The sequence below is a fragment of the Symphalangus syndactylus genome, chromosome 1, assembly GCF_028878055.3.
Source record: "Symphalangus syndactylus isolate Jambi chromosome 1, NHGRI_mSymSyn1-v2.1_pri, whole genome shotgun sequence".
NCBI classification, from domain to species: Eukaryota; Metazoa; Chordata; class Mammalia; order Primates; family Hylobatidae; genus Symphalangus; species Symphalangus syndactylus.
Window position 1 is genome coordinate 65,363,272 of NC_072423.2, and position 19,858 is coordinate 65,383,129.

Below are 19,858 nucleotides of genomic sequence, written 5' to 3' on the forward strand. Positions count from 1 at the left end.
CCACGTTATGAAAGGAAAAAAATCCATATGAAATAACAAAAAATCTGGCTACTGCTTGGTGTGACTGACACCCACCCACTCCCCATACTGGAGAAGGGGCAGGAAAAATAAATGCAGAAAGAAGCCAATAGCTGAGAGAGACAACTCACTTTGGTTTTTGGGAGAGCTGTGAGAGAAGGCATTTGACCTTTTCCAGCTCATTACCTACAGGTCGATATTTCCAACAAGTCATTTTGTAACTTGTCATTCCAAAACTGAGAGGCTAAAAAGAAGACTGCACTGTCACCAGGCACTTGGGCCTCCAGAAGATGTGGACAAAACTTCACATGTCAGTCACAGCCACCAAGAGGGGTTAAAGAGATAGAAACAGGGAAAAATGTACTGTCAGTCAGCTCATTTGGCTTCTGGAACAAGAGGCCTTTTTAAAAAACTTTTAATTTTAAATTTTGTGGGTACACAGTAGGAGTATATATTTATGGAGTATATGAGAAAATTTGATACACGCATGGAATGTGTAATAATCACATCAGGGTAAATGGGGTATCCATCCCCTGAAGCATTTATCCTTCGTGTTACAAACAACCCAATTACAATACTCTTTTAGTTATTTTTAAAAGTACAGTCAAGGAAGATTTCTTATTGAGCCATACTACTCAAAGTGTGGTCTTCTGACATTGGCATCCCTAGAAGCTTGTTAGAAATGCAGAATCCGGGCTGGGTATGGTGGCTCATGCCTGTAATCCCAGCACTTTTGGAGGCTGAGGCTGGTGGATCACTTGTCAGGAGTTCAAGACCAGCCTGGCCAATATAGTGAAACCCTGTCTCTACTAAAAATACAAAAATTGGCTGGGAGCGGTGGTGCACACCTGTAACCCCAGCTACTTGGAAGAGGCTGAGGCAGGAGAATTGCTTGAACCCAGGAGGTGGAGGTTGCAGTGAGCCAGGACTGTACCACTGCACTCCTGCCTGGGCAACAGAGTGAGACTATGTCTCACAAAAAAAAAAAAAAAAAAAAAAAAAGCAAATGCAGAATCTGGAGCACAACCCAGACCCACTGAAGTGGAATCTGCATTTTAGCAAGGTCCCCAGGTGATCTTTATGTAGGATAAAATTTGAGAGGCACAGTATGACAGGTATGAACATATAAACCACATTTTAAGCACTTCTGGATTTTTCTGCTTCCTGTTTTTAAATATATTGAAAGTAAAATTCTTTGTTTTTTTTTGTTTGTTTGTTTTGTTTTTTTTGGGAGAGGGTCTCACTCTGTCAGACTGGATTGCAGTGGCTCGGTTCACCACAGCCTCCACCTCCCGGGTTCAAGTGATTCTCCTGCCTCAGCCTCCCAAGTAGCTGGGATAACAGGCATGCGCCACTACCACCCGGCTAATTTTTGTATTTTTAGTAGAGACGAGGTTTCACCATGTTGTCCAGGCTGGTCTTGAACTCCTGACCTCAAATGATCCACCTGCCTCGGCCTCCCAAAGTGCTGGGATTACAGGCGCGAGCCACCGACCCCGGCCAAAAGTAAAATTCTTTACTGTGGCAAAAACAGTCATCTTCCAGATCTAAAATCTGCTTGCGGGGTGTGTGTGTGTGTGTGTGTGTGTGTGTGTGTGTTCCTCAGCTGAGCTAATCAGAAGCAACCTGACATTTATAATTTCCTTTTCAAACCTAGTTTACAAAGGCAAGTATTTTACAGCTGTTCCAAGTTTCTAAATTCCTTATAACTTCTTGTAATTCTAATCAAATTTTATTTTTGAAAAGGGATATTATTTACCACAGACTTGTAACATTTTTTTTTTAGACTTGTAAAATTTTTGCTCTCTACCATTTCACGTTTTCTGGGAAAAACATTTTTTCTTTATACTTAAAGTTATTAGGAATCACGCTACCTTTTTTTCTTAAAGAACGTCATTGCTGACATGGGGGATGGTATTCTGGTTTCCAGGTTGCAGACGTGCTGGTAATGTGCTAAATGGCCAAGAATCCACCTATGCAAATGACGCCTGCATGTGGGAGGAGTTCAGGTGGCACAGATGCCATCAACTCATACAGGGCCATCCTTGCCTTGAGAAAATTTCTCTTCATCAATAAATGACCAGATTCTAGTCCCACAGATTACATCATGAACTTAACGATATCTGGCAAACATGCACAACAATTTACCCTTGACCTTGAGGGAAAAAGGACAGAGTACTTTGAGGGAAAACTTCAGATAAACCCAAAATAACAAAGTGCTTTTATGATTTTTATTACTGAAGAAGGTTTTACGCATCCTATAAACGTTTGGATTAAGCAAATGAAAGAGACAGAGGGGATCTGAAGCTGGATCTAGGTGGGCTCCTCTTTGAAAGTTCACTCTTACCTGATTGTCGAATCCGTTGAAGAGTTTGCTGAACCAACACCTCCGATCTGGGGACAATGATGATGAAGTCTACTTTGCTGAAGTGACCGAGGTCCAGGCTCTGGCTGCCACTGTCCGCTATAGCACACACCTGGGATAAGAGTTTTCTGGCAACTGTTAGCTGCGGTTGATAAATGTGGAAGGTTTCGTTATCTAAATCTAAAATTTAAAAAGAAGTCATAAGAACAAGGTTAATTTACTTCCATAATGGCCACTGTGAATCTCTATGAGGACACATAGCACACAGACGGTAATGTAATGCACTCTCACTACGAATTCTCACCTGCTATTTGCACTCTCTATTGAGTTTTAATAGATTTGCCTATTTTCCCTGAAACGTGGATGAAAGGATGTGCTCAGGAGTGGACGTTGCAGTTTTGCAAATGTATTATTTAAAAATTGATTGATTATCTCACAAATGCCTAATTCAACACCCCTATCCCAACCCAGAAGTGGAGGAGACAGACTACAGTCTCGCAGCTGGAGCCAAGACTCATCCCTGGAAAGGGGAGTATTTCCAGTTTTCTTTAGAAATATCAGCACAGGCCCCTGCTCCAGCCCCCACCCAGTTCAAGGAAAGAGGGGATGCCATAATGATCATGATGCTGAGTTCCCCTGAGCTTTTCTGGAAGGCACTATAGTAAATATTTCCTCTTTAGCAAGTCAGTTGCAACATGGTCGGAAATTCCCTCCCCAGCGACTACATAACGTGGGTCATGGAGACACAACCTTCACCTTTCTTCCCACTCGACTCCACTTTGCCAGTGCTGTGACCTGGCAGGTCTAGGTGGTTGTGGCCAGCTCCAGTGCTGATGCCTGGACAATCTGAAGACAGCTGACTCACGACATAGCCATCTGGCCACTCAGCAGGTGACGTATTACAAAAACATTTCCCAGATACTCTAAGCAGGTCAGCAGCTTTTTATTGCAAATATAACCAAGCAATCAATCCTTCTTACACGTGCATGCACATCCACACCCACAATGAAAGAAGTTTACTCAGCTAAACACGCGAGCAGGCAACATCCAATGCTTCTTTAAAGCGCTGGTTATTATCAGGAACACATGTGGCAGTTTAACTGCAACAGGGCCTAATTAACCTGTGCTAATTAATGTTTTCTAAAATCAAATGCAGCCGAGGCAAAGACAGCCATCAACATAACCCAGTTACCATGGACACTGACAGCAAGTGGAGATTTAGATGGACGGTCTCCCTAGTAGTTGAGAGAATCCACTGGAGAAGCCCAAATAGTCTTCATACCACAGACTACTAATCAAAATATATCTGTCTTTTAATACAGTTAGGCTGTTGTTTCAAAAACGTCTTTAAACAAGGTTTTTAAACAGGGAACCAAGAATGTACTCGGGAATCTGTAAGTCCTCTCAGAATGTTTAAATTCTAAATGTGTTAACAATTCAAAACAGTTAATATAAACACATTTTAGATCATCTGGATGATCACTTTATTACCAAATACCATTGAGAAGTCAAAACATTTTACTGCCTGTATTTGCATTTGTTTTTACAACAGAGCTGACTGCCAAGCCATGCTACTTTTATTGCCTGAGACAATCCTTTTTTTTTTTTTTTTTTGAGACGGAGTCTTGCTCTGTCGCCCAGGCTGGAGTGCAGTGGCACAATCTCGGCTCACTGCAAGCTCCGCCTCCCGGGTTCACGCCATTCTCCTGCCTCAGCCTCTCCGAGTAGCTGGGACTACAGGCGCCCGCCACCACGCCCAGCTAATTTTTTGTATTTTTTAGTAGAGACGGGGTTTCATCGTGGTCTCGATCTCCTGACCTTGTGATCCGCCCACCTCGGCCTCCCAAAGTGCTGGGATTACAAGCGTGAGCCACCGCGCCCGGCCGAGACAATCCTAATATATAAATGATACATTCCTATCAAGTGGGGGCCAAGTGGCTGTCAGCAGCAGCTTATGTGGGTCTGTCTCCCATCTATCCTTTCTCCTGTTCTTTTTTCTGTCCTGTCCTATGTCATTCCTGTCAATCAGTGAATTGGGGAAGGAATCTGAACCCAAAAGAATCCAGTCTTAACGATCAGACTCCTCATCTCTGACACTCCCACTTTGAGCCCCTGAAGCTTGTTGTAGGGCAGATGACATGTTGGTAGCGCTGCTCTATCTGCCAAGAAAGCCTCACTATCCCTGAGATAATGTGTGTTTTACAAGTCAGAGAGTAAGTGAAGGAGCAGAAGCTGGGGGCCCTGCACTGCCTGTAGTCTGACTCTTTCAGACAGTTTTTTGAAGTCCTCTGGGCACAGCTGGTGGAGCTAAGGAAAATGAGCCAATGTCCTGGAATCTTTCAGAGAAAAAAGAGAGAGTGCTTAAGATAAAGTCTTTGACTTTGATTTTCATTCCAGAAGACTTTTACTAGGAACAAGGCCTTTGATCCAGGCCACATGGGAAAGCATTTTTAATTTGAACCAGGTTTATCATGTAGACAATCAGGAAAAGGCTGTTGTGGTCTGTGACTTGAAGAATCCTCAAAACCCTTAGAATGACTTAGTTTTTACACTGTCTGTCCCAAGGACTGACTTCCTCCTCTTGGTCTGAGATGACATTACCCAGGTTTTGTGTGGGAATCATAGCAGCAGCCTCCTGGGGTGACACACATTCATTAAGGTCTCCATTGAAAGGGGTAACCACACTGTCTCCTCTTCTTTGTTGCATTTTTTCCAGCAGCTTGTCTAGGTCATCGCCTATTACAAAATAAAGTAGAGATAAGAAGGTTACAAGGAAGGATATGTTTGTTTCATTTTTATTAACTGCCCAAGTTGGGCAGTTAGGCTGTTCTCAGTAGATTTGGTCAGCCAGCAATTCATATCAGCATTTACACTTGGCCATCTTTATAGTATACTGGTGTCTCTATAGCAAGAACTACTCTCATTGATATAGTGCTTATCATTTACACGCTTTCACATGTTGTATCTCTCTTGACCTCCCTAATACTCAAAAGCAGGCAGAATGGGATTAGAAAACTGAGTTCCAACCTGGGCGCAGTGGCTCATGCCTGTAATCCCAGCACTTTGGAAGGCCAAGGCACAGGAGGATTGCTTGAGGCCAGGAGCTGCAGTCCAGTCTGGGCAACAAAGGGAGACCCAGTCTCTACAAAAAATTAAAAAATTAGCCAGGCATGGTGGCACATGCCTGTAGTCCAAGCTGCTTGGGAGGCTGAGGTGGGAGGATCGCTTGAGCCCGTGAAGGGGGGTGGTGTCAAGCAGTGAGCTATGATCACGCTACTGCACTCCAGCCTGGGCGATACAGTGAGACACTGTAAAAAAAAAAAAAAAAAAAAAAAAAAAAAAGGAAGGAAGGAAAGGAGGATGGGAGGGAAGGAGGAAGGAAAGAAAGGGGAGGAAGGAAAGAAAGGGAAGGAAGGAACAAACGAACAAACTGAGTTCCAGGGAGAGAGAAACTCGCCCAAGGTCACTCAACAAGGTTGTGGCTGAGCTGAGACTTTTGAATCCAGTACCAGTGTGCCTTCCTCTAGACCCCCTTACTGCTTCCTGTGGTGTTAGTGACAAAATACTTAGGATAAACCATTTCAAATGAAAGATCAGCTGGCAAGCTTGAGCTCCACACTCATCTTGACAGGCTAAGATTTAAATTCAGAAAATCATACAACTAGGGGCTGGCAGTGTTGCCAAATCTTACAACCACTCACCTAATGATGTGGTTTTGAAATGTGATGCCAGGAAACTGACCTTTCCTGTGATAAGCTCATAACTAATTTCTTTCAAAAACTCACTTGTGGTGAGCATGCTCTCTGCCAGAGCTCGGGACTGGTGCTGACCTGCAGGAGGAAGGGAGAAGAGAAGGCTCATCAACAGAACAAATGTTGCTGGAACATTACTTATAATGGCAACAATTGGAAACAATCAAAGGATGTCACTATAGGGACTTGGGTTAAGAAAATTATGACACATCGAAAGGTGTGGACAATTATACAGCATTTGAAATATCAATTCTGACTCTAGACAGAAACAGAAATGTTTATAATACAGATGATCAAGGAAAAAAAATGATGTACCTTATGTTTGTAACTGAAAATATGCACATTTGTGTTTAATGACTAAGGAAGGTCCCTGTCCCCCCCAGGGGCTGTGAACAACACCATGGCTGCCCCAGGGCTGGCCAATTGGGCAGATGCCCAGGGGCTGAGAACATGGGGAAAAAACAGACTAGCGAAGAGTATGAAAAACCTTATAAAAATTGTGCTTGCATGGTTATAATGAATTTGCCTTAAAAATATAAACATGTTTTTTTTTTTTTTTTTGAGACGGAGTCTCGCTCTGTCACCCAGGCTGGAGTGCAGTGGCGCAATCTCGGCTCACTGCAAGCTCCGCCTCCCGGGTTCACGCCATTCTCCTGCCTCAGCCTCTCCGAGTAGCTGGGACTACAGGCGCCCGCCACCACGCCCGGCTAATTTTTTGTATTTTTAGTAGAGACGGGGTTTCACCGTGGTCTCGATCTCCTGACCTCGTGATCCGCCCGCCTCGGCCTCCCAAAGTGCTGGGATTACAAGCGTGAGCCACCGCGCCCGGCATAAACATGTTTTTTACAAATAAAAATGAAAAAATATTAATGTATCATACTGATGAAGCTTTCTGGAAATACATGTAGCATAGAAAAATGGTCAGACAGGTTTTGTCAAAGTGAGGGGGCTTTCTTAGCTTCTTTGCTCAGAAGAGGTGAGAGCCATTCAGTACAGAGAGGAGAGAAGCAAAATGTAGTCCAAATGGCTACCCAGGAGGGTGCCTGATCGAAAATCTGCACAGTGCAAAACAAACAAACAAAAATCCCCTCCCACCCCCCCAATTTTGTAGTGTACCAACTTTCTGAATCTTTTCTTTAGAGACTATGTTACAATATTAAATAGACTGTTCAGTGAGAAGGGGAATATATGAGCTACTTTTCTGGCAAATTCGATTAACTAGCTTAGGCCACCTGTGGCACTGGCTTTATCACATGCTAGAGTAGTAACATTTCCAAAATCTTTAAAGGACAGCAGTTACATGAGACGGGGGTATCTGTTACTAGGGAGAGCTTTGAAATAATGCTCCCACAACCAGCTGACAGGGGCACCAGCCAAACTGAGGGCCACACAAAACCTGATCTGAGAAGGAAAGGGAAAGTTAAAATTAGGAGGATGAGCCCAAGCTCCAGCACTTAATCAGAGGTTGATTATGTGGATGCCTGAAACACATAATACACATTTTCAAACGGACAAACGGTCGAATGAATTGATTAAACAAACAAAAAACAAAAAAATTACTCACCTAACACCACCACACAAAATTCATTTCCTCTGATTTTTGATGCACAAATTGCCACCACATAATCTGGCAGCCTTTGATAGTGTCTCATTTCACTGAGAGTCCTTAAGGTCTCTGAAATGCCCTCCGCCAAAGAGTTCTGGGTCACAATCACATGAACCAAGTCTTGAGATACGCTGGCAATTAATCTAGCAAGCCAGGGGAGTTGTCCTGGTGACACAGGGACACACTGAGCACCTATCTGCAGGGCTCTTTCTCTCAGAGTAAATTCTTGCATAGCTTTCAGCATAATTTGCTCAAATTCTTCCCTGAGAGGTACCTGATCAGGACCTATATAGAAGAGAATTACAGCTGGAATTTAAAGAATCACAGGTAGGAGAGAGACACACACCCACATGCTATCCTGCAGTCCTTCTCAGCCCATCATATATACTCCAACTAGAAAATAACCTCTTTTTCTTGGAGTGGTCACAAGTATAGAGTCCCGACTAAGCATTCCCTGTTGCGAAATTATTTTTCTTTCTGCCTCAATTTTTGTAAAAAAAATCAGGCTTCTGTTTTTCTGTATTCCTGATCTCTTTAAAAGAGGAGGTACCAAGATAAACCATTAATTACATTGTATGCCCTCGGAGCTGGTCCTTGGACATGGCGTATTTCTTGAACTATTAAGCTTGGCATTATGGAAATTGCTAATGACTAATGAAAAAAGAAGCCAACCTACTGGCATATAACCAATTTTAAGTTTCATTCAGTTCTCATTTTATTCATAGGCATTTTGGAAAACATTTTAATGTGTTGCTTCTAAGCCTAATTTTGAGAATACTGTGCAGGAAATGAAGTTTAATTATTTTTCACTCCCCAGTTATATTGGAGGCAGCCTCACATTTTTCCCAGACAGAGAACGCTTTCATGATCTAGTTATTCCCCAGCATTCTGGATTGTTAAATATGCCATTTGGCCCTCTTCTCCAACCAGTTGGGGCAAAACTTATACTGCTGACCTGTGGCCCCTGGAATCAGGGGGATTCTGTTTCTTATTCTCTTTAGAAACTCAACCAGTCTTCAGAACAAAATAAGCAAGTCAGTGTTTGGTATCCAAGTGACACAAATGAACTAAGATTTCAACATTTAGTTTAAATTGAAAGCAGTGAGAATACAGTCACTCCCTCTATTCAATCAATCTTTTGCTGTGTGAACCCAATAGTTGAAACTCAGGCTCCCATAAACCAGCTCAGACACCTCAGTGTCTGTGATCTGAGACCAAGCAACAGCCCCAGAACCCACGGCTAAAAGCCCCTTATGGAAGAACAAAGGGGTGATGGGCTGGACTTCTGCATGAGAAGGAGGCATCACAAGTGAGTCAGACCCACTCCTTCCTCTAATAGGGATCTAAGTGGTTTCTCTGGCCCTTCCCATCTTTTCTGGGAAAGTAAGGAAATGAGGTGTTTAGTAATGCTTTTCAGATATGGAAAATTAAATAAAATCTTATATATTATAAAAACATCAATTTTAATTGGAGAAAACAGTTTTTCCAGGATTGGGTGGAGGCCAGGGAGAGGTAGGAGAGTAGAATTCTCATAAACAGATTTTTCTCCTCTATACATGGAAACAGGGCAAGAAAATGGTAATGTATACATTATGTCTGTGCTTCTTCTATGCTGCTGCTTTTTTTTTTTTTTTTTTTTTTGAGACAGTTTCCCTTTGTCACCCAGGCTGGAGTGCAGTGGCGCGATCTCAGCTCACTGCAACCTCCACCTCCTGGGCTCAAGCAATTCTCCTGTCTCAGCCTCCGGAGCATCTGGGATTATAGGCATGCATCAACATGCCTGGCTAATTTTTGTATTTTTGATAGAGATGGGGTTTCACCATGTTGGCCAGACTGCTCTCAAACTCCTGACCTCAAGTATCCACCCTACTCAGCCTCCCAAAGCATTGGGATTACAGGTGTGAGCCACCATGCCTGGCCTCTACTGTCCTTCTCAAAAAACTTGAGGGATGCTCTTCTAAAAAAATCACCTAGGAGCCACCAAGATGTCTGATCTTCATTCAGCTTTATCAAATTGGCATCATGGTTAATTGTCACTAGGTACACACTTTTCAGTGAGCTCAAAGTGGATAGAAGGCGGTGATCTATTTAAAGCTTTCCTCCATCAGAACATGACAGCTGAAAAGCAGGTGGCCCTGGCTGTCTCCAATTCCCTACTGTCTTTCATTAACAACCTGAAAGCTCAGGGGCCTGGTTAATAGTCCATAAGACTCACTCCAGGACTAAGTAACATATTCTATCAGGAAGCACAATTAATTCAAAGTACAAAGGCATCCTGGGAAAATGAAATTACTAAACATTTTCACAACATCCCTTGTTGCCTTAAAGCTCGCTTTTATAGAGTTTTGACTGATGTACCATTAGGAATCAAGAAGTGGGGGAAAAGGTATTAAAGTTTAAATGAGGTAAGAGACTTCTTCGAGTAAAATGTCTTGCTTCCAAAAATCAACTATCACTTTTTCATCCTCAGCCTTTTTAAAAAAAAATTTTTATTTTTATTTTTTTTAATTAGAGACAGGGTCTCTGTCTGTCTGCCAGGCTGGAGTACAGTGGCACAATCATAGCTCACTGCAGTTCTGCACTCCTGGGCTCAAGTGATCCTTCTCCCTCAGCCTCCCAAGGTGCTGGGATTACAAGCGTGAGCCACCACACCCTGTGCCTCATCCTCAGCCTTTACAATTACATTGCAGGTGTCTTTTCTCCACTTTTGCAAGCTTGATAACAGTAATCTTTTCCTTCAAGTGCTGATCTCCAATAAAAGATTAGTCGAGGTATCAGTTTTAATGACTTTTCAAACAGAACTACCTTAATAGGAAAAGTCAAGGTTTAAATAGACTCAGAGCCTTACAAGAATCTCCGGATTTGCTGATTTCATTATCTACTTCAAAGATTTTCTGATTGTGAAATGACTGAGATTTTTAAAAAGTGACTGTAGTGAAGAGGTATGGTTCCTTCTGAAAAATCTTGCTTTTCTTCTTCTCTGTTACCTCTAAGTAACTGAGCCACTGAAGTATTAAAATTATCCTTTTAGAAGTTTAGATTTATTTTTTAAATGTCTATAATCTATGGCATATGTGAAACTATTCTTGCTTTCCTTCTTGAAAGCTCCAGAGACAATAAATAAACAAATAATAATAAATAAATTAAGGACTCCAGAACAGTTGTTGAGGGATAGAGACGTCTCAATGTACAAAGCTTAGGTTTTAAAAGAGAAATAGCTATTCATGTATATCGAGAGGCCTAATTGATTGACTGGAAGTCAAATTCTGGAAAGAATTGATCCTGCAGGGCAAAGAAGAATTTGTGTAATTAAATTGAAATTGTTTCTTTTTCTTTTTATTTTCTCTTTTCTTTTTTTTTTTTTTTTTTTTTTTTTTTTTTTACAAAAGATAAGACCGTTTACCGTTTAGTACTTTAAGGAAAGATATCTTATTTTGACCACTTGGTTCATTTAATTAAATTAGACTCTGATTTTAAAAATTGCTATTAAGATTGAAAAAGAGGCCGGGCATGGTGACTCACACCTGTAATCCCAGCACTTTGGGAGGCCAAGGCAGGTGGATCACCTGAGGTCAGGAGTTTGAGACCAGCCTGGCCAACATGGTGAAACCCCGTCTCTACTAAAAATACAAAAATTAGCAGGGTGTGGTGGCTCACGCCTGTAGTCCCAGCTACTCGGGAGGCTGAGGCATGAGAATTGCTTGAACATGGGAGGTGGTGGTTGCAGTGAGTCGAGATTGCACCACTGCACTCCAGCCTGGGAAACAGAGTGAGACTCCGTCTCAAAACAAACAAACAAACAAACTGAAAAAGAGTGCTATAGTGATTTGCTTGGTTGGCTATAATATCATCACTCTATGAAGCCTGGTTTTACTAATTTTGGGTGCATTTAGAAGTGGGCTTTAGATCTTAGAACACAGTCTACAATCTAATTTCAGTATGTAGCAATTAAAATTATGTCATCAAATGAGCTGTGGACCCAGATGAGCTTTATAATTGTATGACCTTTCAATAAGCATCATTAGCAAGTCCTAGGTTTATCATGAAATTGGTGCCTTGTAAATTTCAAAAGGCCATGTCGAAGCAGAGCCCACGTCAAGGCACAAAGAGTTCTAGTCAAGATTGCTAGCTAATGCACCAAACACTGAATATGCCCTAATAAAGCTTTTTTTCTTTTAAAGTTATTTAGTCCAGTGTTTTTATTATCTCCTAACACTGAAGTACTTTCTAAAATTAAAAAATTTCACAAGAGTGCATACAAATATTTTTATGTGTAATTTTACATCTCAATTTTTTTATTTTTTTATTTTTTTTGAGACGGAGTTTCACTCGTTGCCCAGGCTGGAGTGCAATGACGTGATCTGGGCTCACTGCAACCTCCGCCTCCCGGGTTCAAGCAATTCTCCTGCCTCTTCCTCCAGAGTAGCTGGGATTACAGGCATGAGACACCACGCTCGGCTAATTTTGTATTTTTAGTAGAGACAGGGTTTCTCCATGTTGGTCAGGCTGATCTCGATCAGCCTCAGGTGATCAGCCCACCTCAGCCTCCCAAAGTGTTGGGATTACGGGCGTGAGCCACAGTGCCTGGCCACATCTCAAATATTTTTCTAAGTACATCAGTGGCTTGAAGTCCTAGAGTGAGTGTATAATTAGATGGCCTACTGCCATTTGCAAAATAAAGGACATTTCCATGTAAATGCTGCTGAGCCACTCTAGTATTGTCAGGGCACCTGCATACACCTACTTGGGGCTTAGGAGAATATATCAGATAGAGGAAATGAAGGGTTCATGACCTACATATCCCCCTTACCCTATAGCTTAGAGGACCTTCCAGAGAGGTCCACAGTTATGACCTCATTGATGGAAAGCACGATGGGACACCATCAAAGGGGTGTAGCCGGAGAAATAAAAAAAAATGGGTGTAGGGCCAGTGGATAAACAAGATAAAAAGGCGAAGTGGAAAACTGGAAAATAATTGTTTAAGACAATGGCTGTGTTTGCATTCCAGATGGTAGGTGCACTTTCAGAAAGGTGGCCTGGCCAAGCTCCCCAGGGAAGGGGTGCTCAAGGCACAACCCTTTAAGGTTCTGCCTACCTTAACTACTTTGGAGACCTTTGGAGCATCCTGAGACTGAACACTAGGTGGTGCAATTCATCTCCTCTAGGACCCAAAGAAGAGGAAAGGAAAGGAGTAGAAAAGAAATGAAAGAGAGGAAAGGGAAACGTTACAGAGAATGGGGTTGAAGGTAAAGAACATTAGAAGTGAAAGAAGTGAAAGAAGCAAAATAAGAGAAAGAAAGAAAAAGTACATCACAAAAAAACCTCAAAAGTAGTCACCAGTATATCACAAAAAAACCTCAAAAGTAGTCACCAGCAAATGATTACGGAAAATGACTTACCCAGCCGCACAAGATACTGTATCGTCAGAAGAATCATGTTTTCCACGCTCAGAAATTGGCTGCCAGTCAACCCCAATTGTTCCAAATCTTTGTTTTCCAACTGTGGAATCTTGTAGCAATTCACCAGCAGAGGACTCACAACAATGTCACCAACATTTCCATAGAAATAGGGTAAAGTGCCATAGCCTGTCCCAATAGAAGCAGGTCAGTACAGTTCAACATTTCTTTTCATGGTCCAACCAGGTACACTTGCTCAACGAGGATCAAAGTTGCTTAACAAAATTCCCTGCCCTCTGAGATAGCTACCAAACAAATCATTTGGACATATCAATCCTAGGGAATTCACTTGGATGCTCTAAATTCTATCCTTATATTAAGTTAAATGAACAGGAAACAAAATACAGTTGGCCCTCTGTATCTGTGGGTTCCACGTTCAATCAACCATGGACTGAAATAGTCAGAAGAAAAAATTCCACAAAGTTCCAAGAAGTGAAACTTGAATTTGCTGTGGGCTGAGTAGTATGCTGAATTCACGTGAATGATGTGATGTGTAGGCACTGTATTAAGTATTACGAGCAATGGAGAGGCGGTTTAATGTATATGAGAGGATGTACATAAGTTATATGCAAATGCTGTGCCATTTTATAAGAGGGACTTGAGGATATTCGATTTGATATGGGACGGGGCCTGGAATCAATCCCCCAGGGACACTAAGGGACAACTGTACTCATATTATCTGTTTCTCATGGAAGGAACATGTTAATATTTTGCTGGAAGATTGATGAGTTTGCAAAACATGTCTGTATCCTCTGTAAAACTGCAATGATAAAATATTTCTGATAAAGTCCCCGATCAAGTTTATTTTCAGATAAGAAATCAGAAAACAAACAAACAAATGACAATACGGCTGGGCACGGTAGCTCACGCCTATAATCCCCACACTTTGGGAGGCCGAGGCGGGTGGATCACCTGAGGTCGGGAGTTTGAGACCAGCCTGGCCAACATTTTCGCCTTTAGTAGAGGTGAAACTCAGCCTCTAAAAGTACAAAAATTAGCCAGGCATGGTGGCATGCAACTACATGGGAGGCTGAGGCAGGAGAATTGCTTGAACCCAGGAGGGAGAGGGTGCAGTGAGCTGAGATCGCGCCACTGCACTCCCGCCTGAGCGACAGAGCAAGACTCCGTCTCAAAAACAAAAAAACCGGCCAGGCGTGGTGCGGCTCACGCCTATAATCCCAGCACTTTGGGAGGCTGAGGCAGGCAGATTGCTTGAGGTCAGGAGTTTGAGACCAGCCTGGCCAACATGATGAAACCCTGTCTCTACTAAAAATACAAAAATAGGCTGAGCGTGGTGGTGCACGCTTGTAATCTCAGCTACTCAGGAGGCAGAAGCATCACTTGAACCCAGGAGGCACAGCCTGCAGTGAGCAGAGATTGTGCCACTGCACTCCAGCCTGAGTGACAGAGCAAGACTGTCTCAAAAAACAATGACAAAAAACAAAAACAGAAACAAACGACAACACATGTTTCACTTCCCGAGTCCTTTCCTTTCCCCTTTCCTTTCCTTTCCTTTCTGACACTATCCACCAGGAGATATTCCTGAGATTTCCTTAAAAAAAAAAAAAAGTAAGCTAAATTCATTGATTAATAGCAAGATTCTACTAGTTTCAGGTGCTTGGAGATCCCTGCTCCTTTGTTATCTTAGCTATTTTTGTGAGGTTGTCTTCCTAAATGTCAGTAAACGGTCTCAAATTGTTTTGAAATAGATGGGATAAAATATGTCCAAAATATGCTCTGTTTTGGTGGTCGATGGAGAGGACAGTCCCTCTGTGAGACTTTCTAAAAGGCAGGCACCAAAGGACCAAAGGGTCCCCATGTTCTATGCATCTTTCCAAAGCTTGGTGGCACTATGTTAATGCTCAAAAAGAGCTTCCTAATCCACACAGCATTTAAGCAACTGGGATCCCCTCAGTACCTACAGATCTAGGATTAGCAGATAGAGCAACCAGGTAAAGGACATGACTCCAAGCAAAACCATCCACTTAGGCAGGCTCAGGCCAACCCAAAAAGCAAATAACACTGCATGTAAACACACCCTAAAGATGTGGGGAACTTAAACACCCTATCTATTTTGTCCTAAAGGTAGAGCAAGCAGTCTCCTTCTGGCCTAGGCCAGCCCTAAACCAAGGAGTCTCCTGACATGGGTATGAAAAGCACTAAGTTAGTCCTGGAATGTAGGGACCCCTAAATGTCTATACCTCCACTTGTAGACCACCTGGAAGGACTCAGCCTCCTCAAAGATACTAAGGTTCAGACCTGCAACCGTGGGGCCTCTTGGTTCTCTTGAGTAGGGTCTGTCAGCTGGCTTGGCTTGTTTCATTTCTTTGTGGCTTGGCTCCCTTTGACTGGAATGTCCCCTCCCTGACCTTGTCCACTTTGACCAACCTTCAGGACCCAGCTTAACCAGCACCTCTGGGAAGTCTTCTCAGACCCCTCCAGGCAGAGGTAAGCCCTCTCTCAGAGCTCTGAGTTCTGGTTGCTCTTGGTTGTGAACCTCTAAGGAGCTCGCATGTCACAGTGTGCTATAATGGTATCGCCCATGTGTTGTAATGCTTATTTACCAACCCTGGTGGCTCATGGGAGGTGAGACTCCCCCACTAAACAGTGCTCCTTGAGGGCAAAAAGACTTTGCCTTATCCTCAGCTCCTAATCACATGTTTAATATAGCATGAAAGAGCTGACCAATAAAAGCTGAAAGAATCAATAGATGGATGAATATCTTCATGAAAACGTTTAAAAAAACACAAACAATGAAATGGAAAAACACTCCTAGATTCCAGCAGACACAGGCAACTTGGAATTCCATTACCTTACCTATCAGAATTACTGGTCTAACTCCTGAGTTACTCAGCAGGTTTTCAGGAACAATTACAGTTTCCCCTGCAGGAATGGGCCTGGGTTGTAAAATTCCAGTTAGTGGGGTCTGTGGAACTGGGGCAGATAAAAGGGGCTCTGGAAAAAAAAAAGTTTGACAAGAAAGATGACATGTGAAAACTAAATGAAATACAATAGAAAGCAATGCAGTTTTAATACTTTTAATAGAGAAGCATTAGAAATCTAATGGTTTGTTGTGTTTTTCATCAGGTTTATTATGTAAAGTGATAAGTGAAAAAAACAAAAGGAGAAAAAAATTAACCATAATCATATCATGTGGCTATAACTACTATTTAGCATTTTGGTGATTTTCCTTCCAGTTGTTTTTTCCATATGCAGTATTTTGGATCCTGTTTGGTATTTTAGCTTTCCCCCCAAGATTATCAAAGGCATATATCTGTTCATTACATACATTTTGAAAGGTATAGAAAAGTGTGAAGAAGGATGAACTCATCATTAACCAGTACTACCTACAGGCAACCATAGTGATAGATTGGCATAATTATTTGTGTATAAGATGTCTATGTTGGCTGGGCGCGGTGGCTCACGCTTGTAATCCCAGCACTTTGGGAGGCCGAGGCGGGCGGATCACCAGGTCAGGAGATCGAGACCACGGTGAAACCCCGTCTCTACTAAAAATACAAACAAAATTAGCCGGGCGTGGTGGCGGGCGCCTGTACTCCCAGCTACTCGGAGAGGCTGAGGCAGGAGAATGGCGTGAACCCAGGAGGCGGAGCTTGCAGTGAGCCGAGATCGCGCCACTGCACTCCAGCCTGGGTGACAGAGCGAGACTCCGTCTCAAAAAAAAAAAAAAAAAAAAAAGATGTCTATGTAGTCTTTAAAACTATTTATTTAAACAAACATTTAAATAACTGATTTATGTCTTAGAACCAGTATATTTACAATTTTCTGTGGTTTGTTCAGCAAGGTAGATAAATGTTTGAACTGTGGATACCAAATGGCTACAGTTAGGTATTCTGAAAGAGAGCCAGTTGGTTTTGGTTTTTCAGGTTTCTAGCCACAGACTGAACCATCCAGGTCAGAAATAACAAGCATGGGTCACATAAAGAACCAGATAACAGCAAGGAAAAATCTAACACCACCACTAGCAAAACAAGTCCATATATGCTCTATGGTGGTGGGTTGGTAGCATTGTGTCCCATATAATGAATGGCTTTTCAATGCTATGGGTTGAAATTAAGCCAAAGGTTGAATTCAGATCAGCTGTAATGATCTTGTGCGTGTAGAGAAGGCAAATGTGATCGGGACAAAACATTAGCTACTATCAATATCCTCATATAACTCATCATCAAGAGTTCAGGGAATGAATGGAAGTAGAAGATATCTCTGCTAATTAAAAACACACTTACAATCCATCTTCTGTTAAAATCTTACCCGTTCTTGAAAGAGGGCGAACTGTAGGGACAGGTACAACTAAGCCAGGTTGGGGGAGAGGTGACCCAGGATACCATCCCCGGTGTCGTTTCTTTGGTGGCCCAGAAATGAACATGGTAGCTGAAGACAAACAAAAAAAAAACAAAAAAAGAGACAGTTTTGTTCTCAGCCATGTGGAAGAAAGGAAAGAATGCCAGAGTAATACAGAACCTTTAATTTGATTATACTCAGAAAGTCTAAATCACTCCTTTAGAGGTAAAGTTTAAAAAAAAAAAAAGCCACATTAGTAACCCAACATTACAATAACAGCCACTTAACATATGTATGTTGTTTTACAGTTCCCAAGTTTATGTAGCTTATTTCATTTGATTCTACCCACAATCTTGTGGAGTCGTAGGGCAAATATTGTTGTTATACCTATTTTGTAAAAGGAGAAAGGAAGGCTCAGATTTGTCCAGGATCATACAACAGAGAACTTTGAATCCTGTACTTTGGTCAGCTAAATCCATAGTTTTTCAAGACACTTCCTTATACATTTGTTTCAACATTATTTCCCAGTTAGGTCATCCATATAGAATCCCAAGATATTTACCCATTACTGTTCCCACCAATTACAAACTTTCAAAACACTGTATGACGAACTGAGAAAAAATCTAGAGTGTGTTGCCAGATAATTCATTACAAAATCTGGAGCACTTCTAACCACAGGTTAAGTGCATTATTACAAAACTCTACAACAGGTATTGCACCTTGATCTCCTGATGCACAGCTAGGTCTTGGTGACAAAGAGTAATTCCCTGTGTGGGCTGGAGTGGAGCTGGATGCACTGCCCTTCCCTCCATGGCTACTGTTTCCATTAGCAGCATCTGTAGAACACAAGGAGAGGAGTGCTCAGAACAGAGACTGGGTGGGGCACTGCTTTCTGGGATGCTGGAACCATCTGATAGACCTCACACTCTAGGATTCCAAGAAACCTCATGGATAGGACTCAGTCCAGTTATACAAAACCAGCTGCAACTGTCAGAGGAAGATCTTCATTAAAATTAAATGTCACTTATAGAAACAATTTCCTAGGACCCCAAGAGATCTTCTGGAATCATTTTCAGTGAAGTCTTTGGAGATGATGGGTGGGAGGGAGGGAAAAAATTCTTACATATACTTTCTTAACTTTGCGTCATGGAAAGTTTCAAACATATAGAAAGGTAGAGAGAATAGAATAAACATCTACATACCCACCATCCAATTTCAACATTTACCAACACAGCCCATCTTGCTTTATCTATACCCTTACCTCCGTCCCCTCCACATACACACATGTATGCTATGAATTACTTTGAAGCAAACCCATATCATTTTGTACATAAATACTTCTGTGTGCTTCTTTATTTCTTTTCTTTTTTTTTTAAGATTGAGTCTCGTTCTGTCGCCCAGGCTGGAGTGCAGTGATGTGATCTTGGCTCACTGCAAGCTCTGCCTCCTGGGTTCACGCCATTCTCCTGCCTCAGCCTCCTGAGTAGCTGGGACTACAGGCGCCTGCCACCACACCCGACTAATTTTTTGCATTTATTTTTTTTTTAGTAGAGACGGGGTTTCACCGTGTTAGCCAGGATGGTCTCAATCTCCTGACCTCATGATCCGCCCGCCTCCCAAAGTGCTGGGATTATAGCATGAGCCACCGTGCCTGGCCTTTTTTTTTTTTTTTTTGAGACAAGGTCTCACTGTCACCCAGGCTAGAGTGCCGTGGCGGGCTCAGAGCTCACTGCAGCTTTGAATTCCTAGGTTTGAATGATTTTCCTGTTTCAGTCTCTCAAATAGCTGGGACTACAGGAGTGTGCCACCATACCTGGCTAATTTTTAAGTTTTTTTTTTTTTAAGAGACAGGGTCTTGCTATGTTGTCCAGACTGGTCTCAAACTCCTGGCCTCAAGCAATCCTTCCACCTTGGCTTCCCAAAGTGTTGAGGTTACAGGTGTGAGCCACCACACATGGTCTTATGTATTAGTTTCTTTTTTTTTTTTTTTTTTTTTTTTTTTTTTTTTTTTTTGAGACGGAGTCTCGCTCTTTCACCCAGGCTGGAGTGCAGTGGCGTGATCTCGGCTCACTGCAGGCTCCGCCCCCCGGGGTTCACGCCATTCTCCTGCCTCAGCCTCCCGCGTAGCTGGGACTACAGGCGCCTGCCACCTCGCCCGGCTAATTTTTTGTATTTTTAGTAGAGACGGGGTTTCACCGTGTTAGCCAGGATGGTCTCGATCTCCTGACCTTGTGATCCGCCCGCCTCGGCCTCCCAAAGTGCTGGGATTACAGGCGTGAGCCACCGCGCCCGGCCTGTATTAGTTTCTAAAAGAAAAAGACTCTTTTAAAAATAACTGGAATATCATTACTATACTTAA

General features: G+C 42.4%; 1 protein-coding gene and 1 non-coding gene across 5 annotated transcripts in view; one reads left to right on the plus strand and one right to left on the minus strand.

The window, feature by feature from the left end:
• Nucleotides 1-19,858, minus strand: part of GREB1L (GREB1 like retinoic acid receptor coactivator) — a 305,634-nt gene that overhangs the window by 69,580 nt on the left and 216,196 nt on the right. For 3 of the 4 annotated variants that reach the window (XM_055236517.2, XM_055236511.2, XM_063640602.1), the window contains 8 exons: nt 18,219-18,335; nt 17,470-17,589; nt 16,015-16,152; nt 13,141-13,326; nt 7,700-8,026; nt 6,085-6,213; nt 4,985-5,119; nt 2,366-2,563 (listed from right to left, as the gene is read on the minus strand). In XM_055236517.2, coding sequence (XP_055092492.2) covers nt 2,366-2,563; nt 4,985-5,119; nt 6,085-6,213; nt 7,700-8,026; nt 13,141-13,326; nt 16,015-16,152; nt 17,470-17,589; nt 18,219-18,335 — 1,350 coding nt within the window. The remainder of the gene's footprint in view (nt 1-2,365; nt 2,564-4,984; nt 5,120-6,084; nt 6,214-7,699; nt 8,027-13,140; nt 13,327-16,014; nt 16,153-17,469; nt 17,590-18,218; nt 18,336-19,858) is intronic. The other variant, XM_055236525.2, reaches the window with a different exon arrangement.
• Nucleotides 6,483-6,586, plus strand: LOC129461630 (small nucleolar RNA SNORD23). The gene has a single exon (XR_008650629.1). It is a non-coding gene; the product is annotated as a small nucleolar RNA SNORD23 (small nucleolar RNA).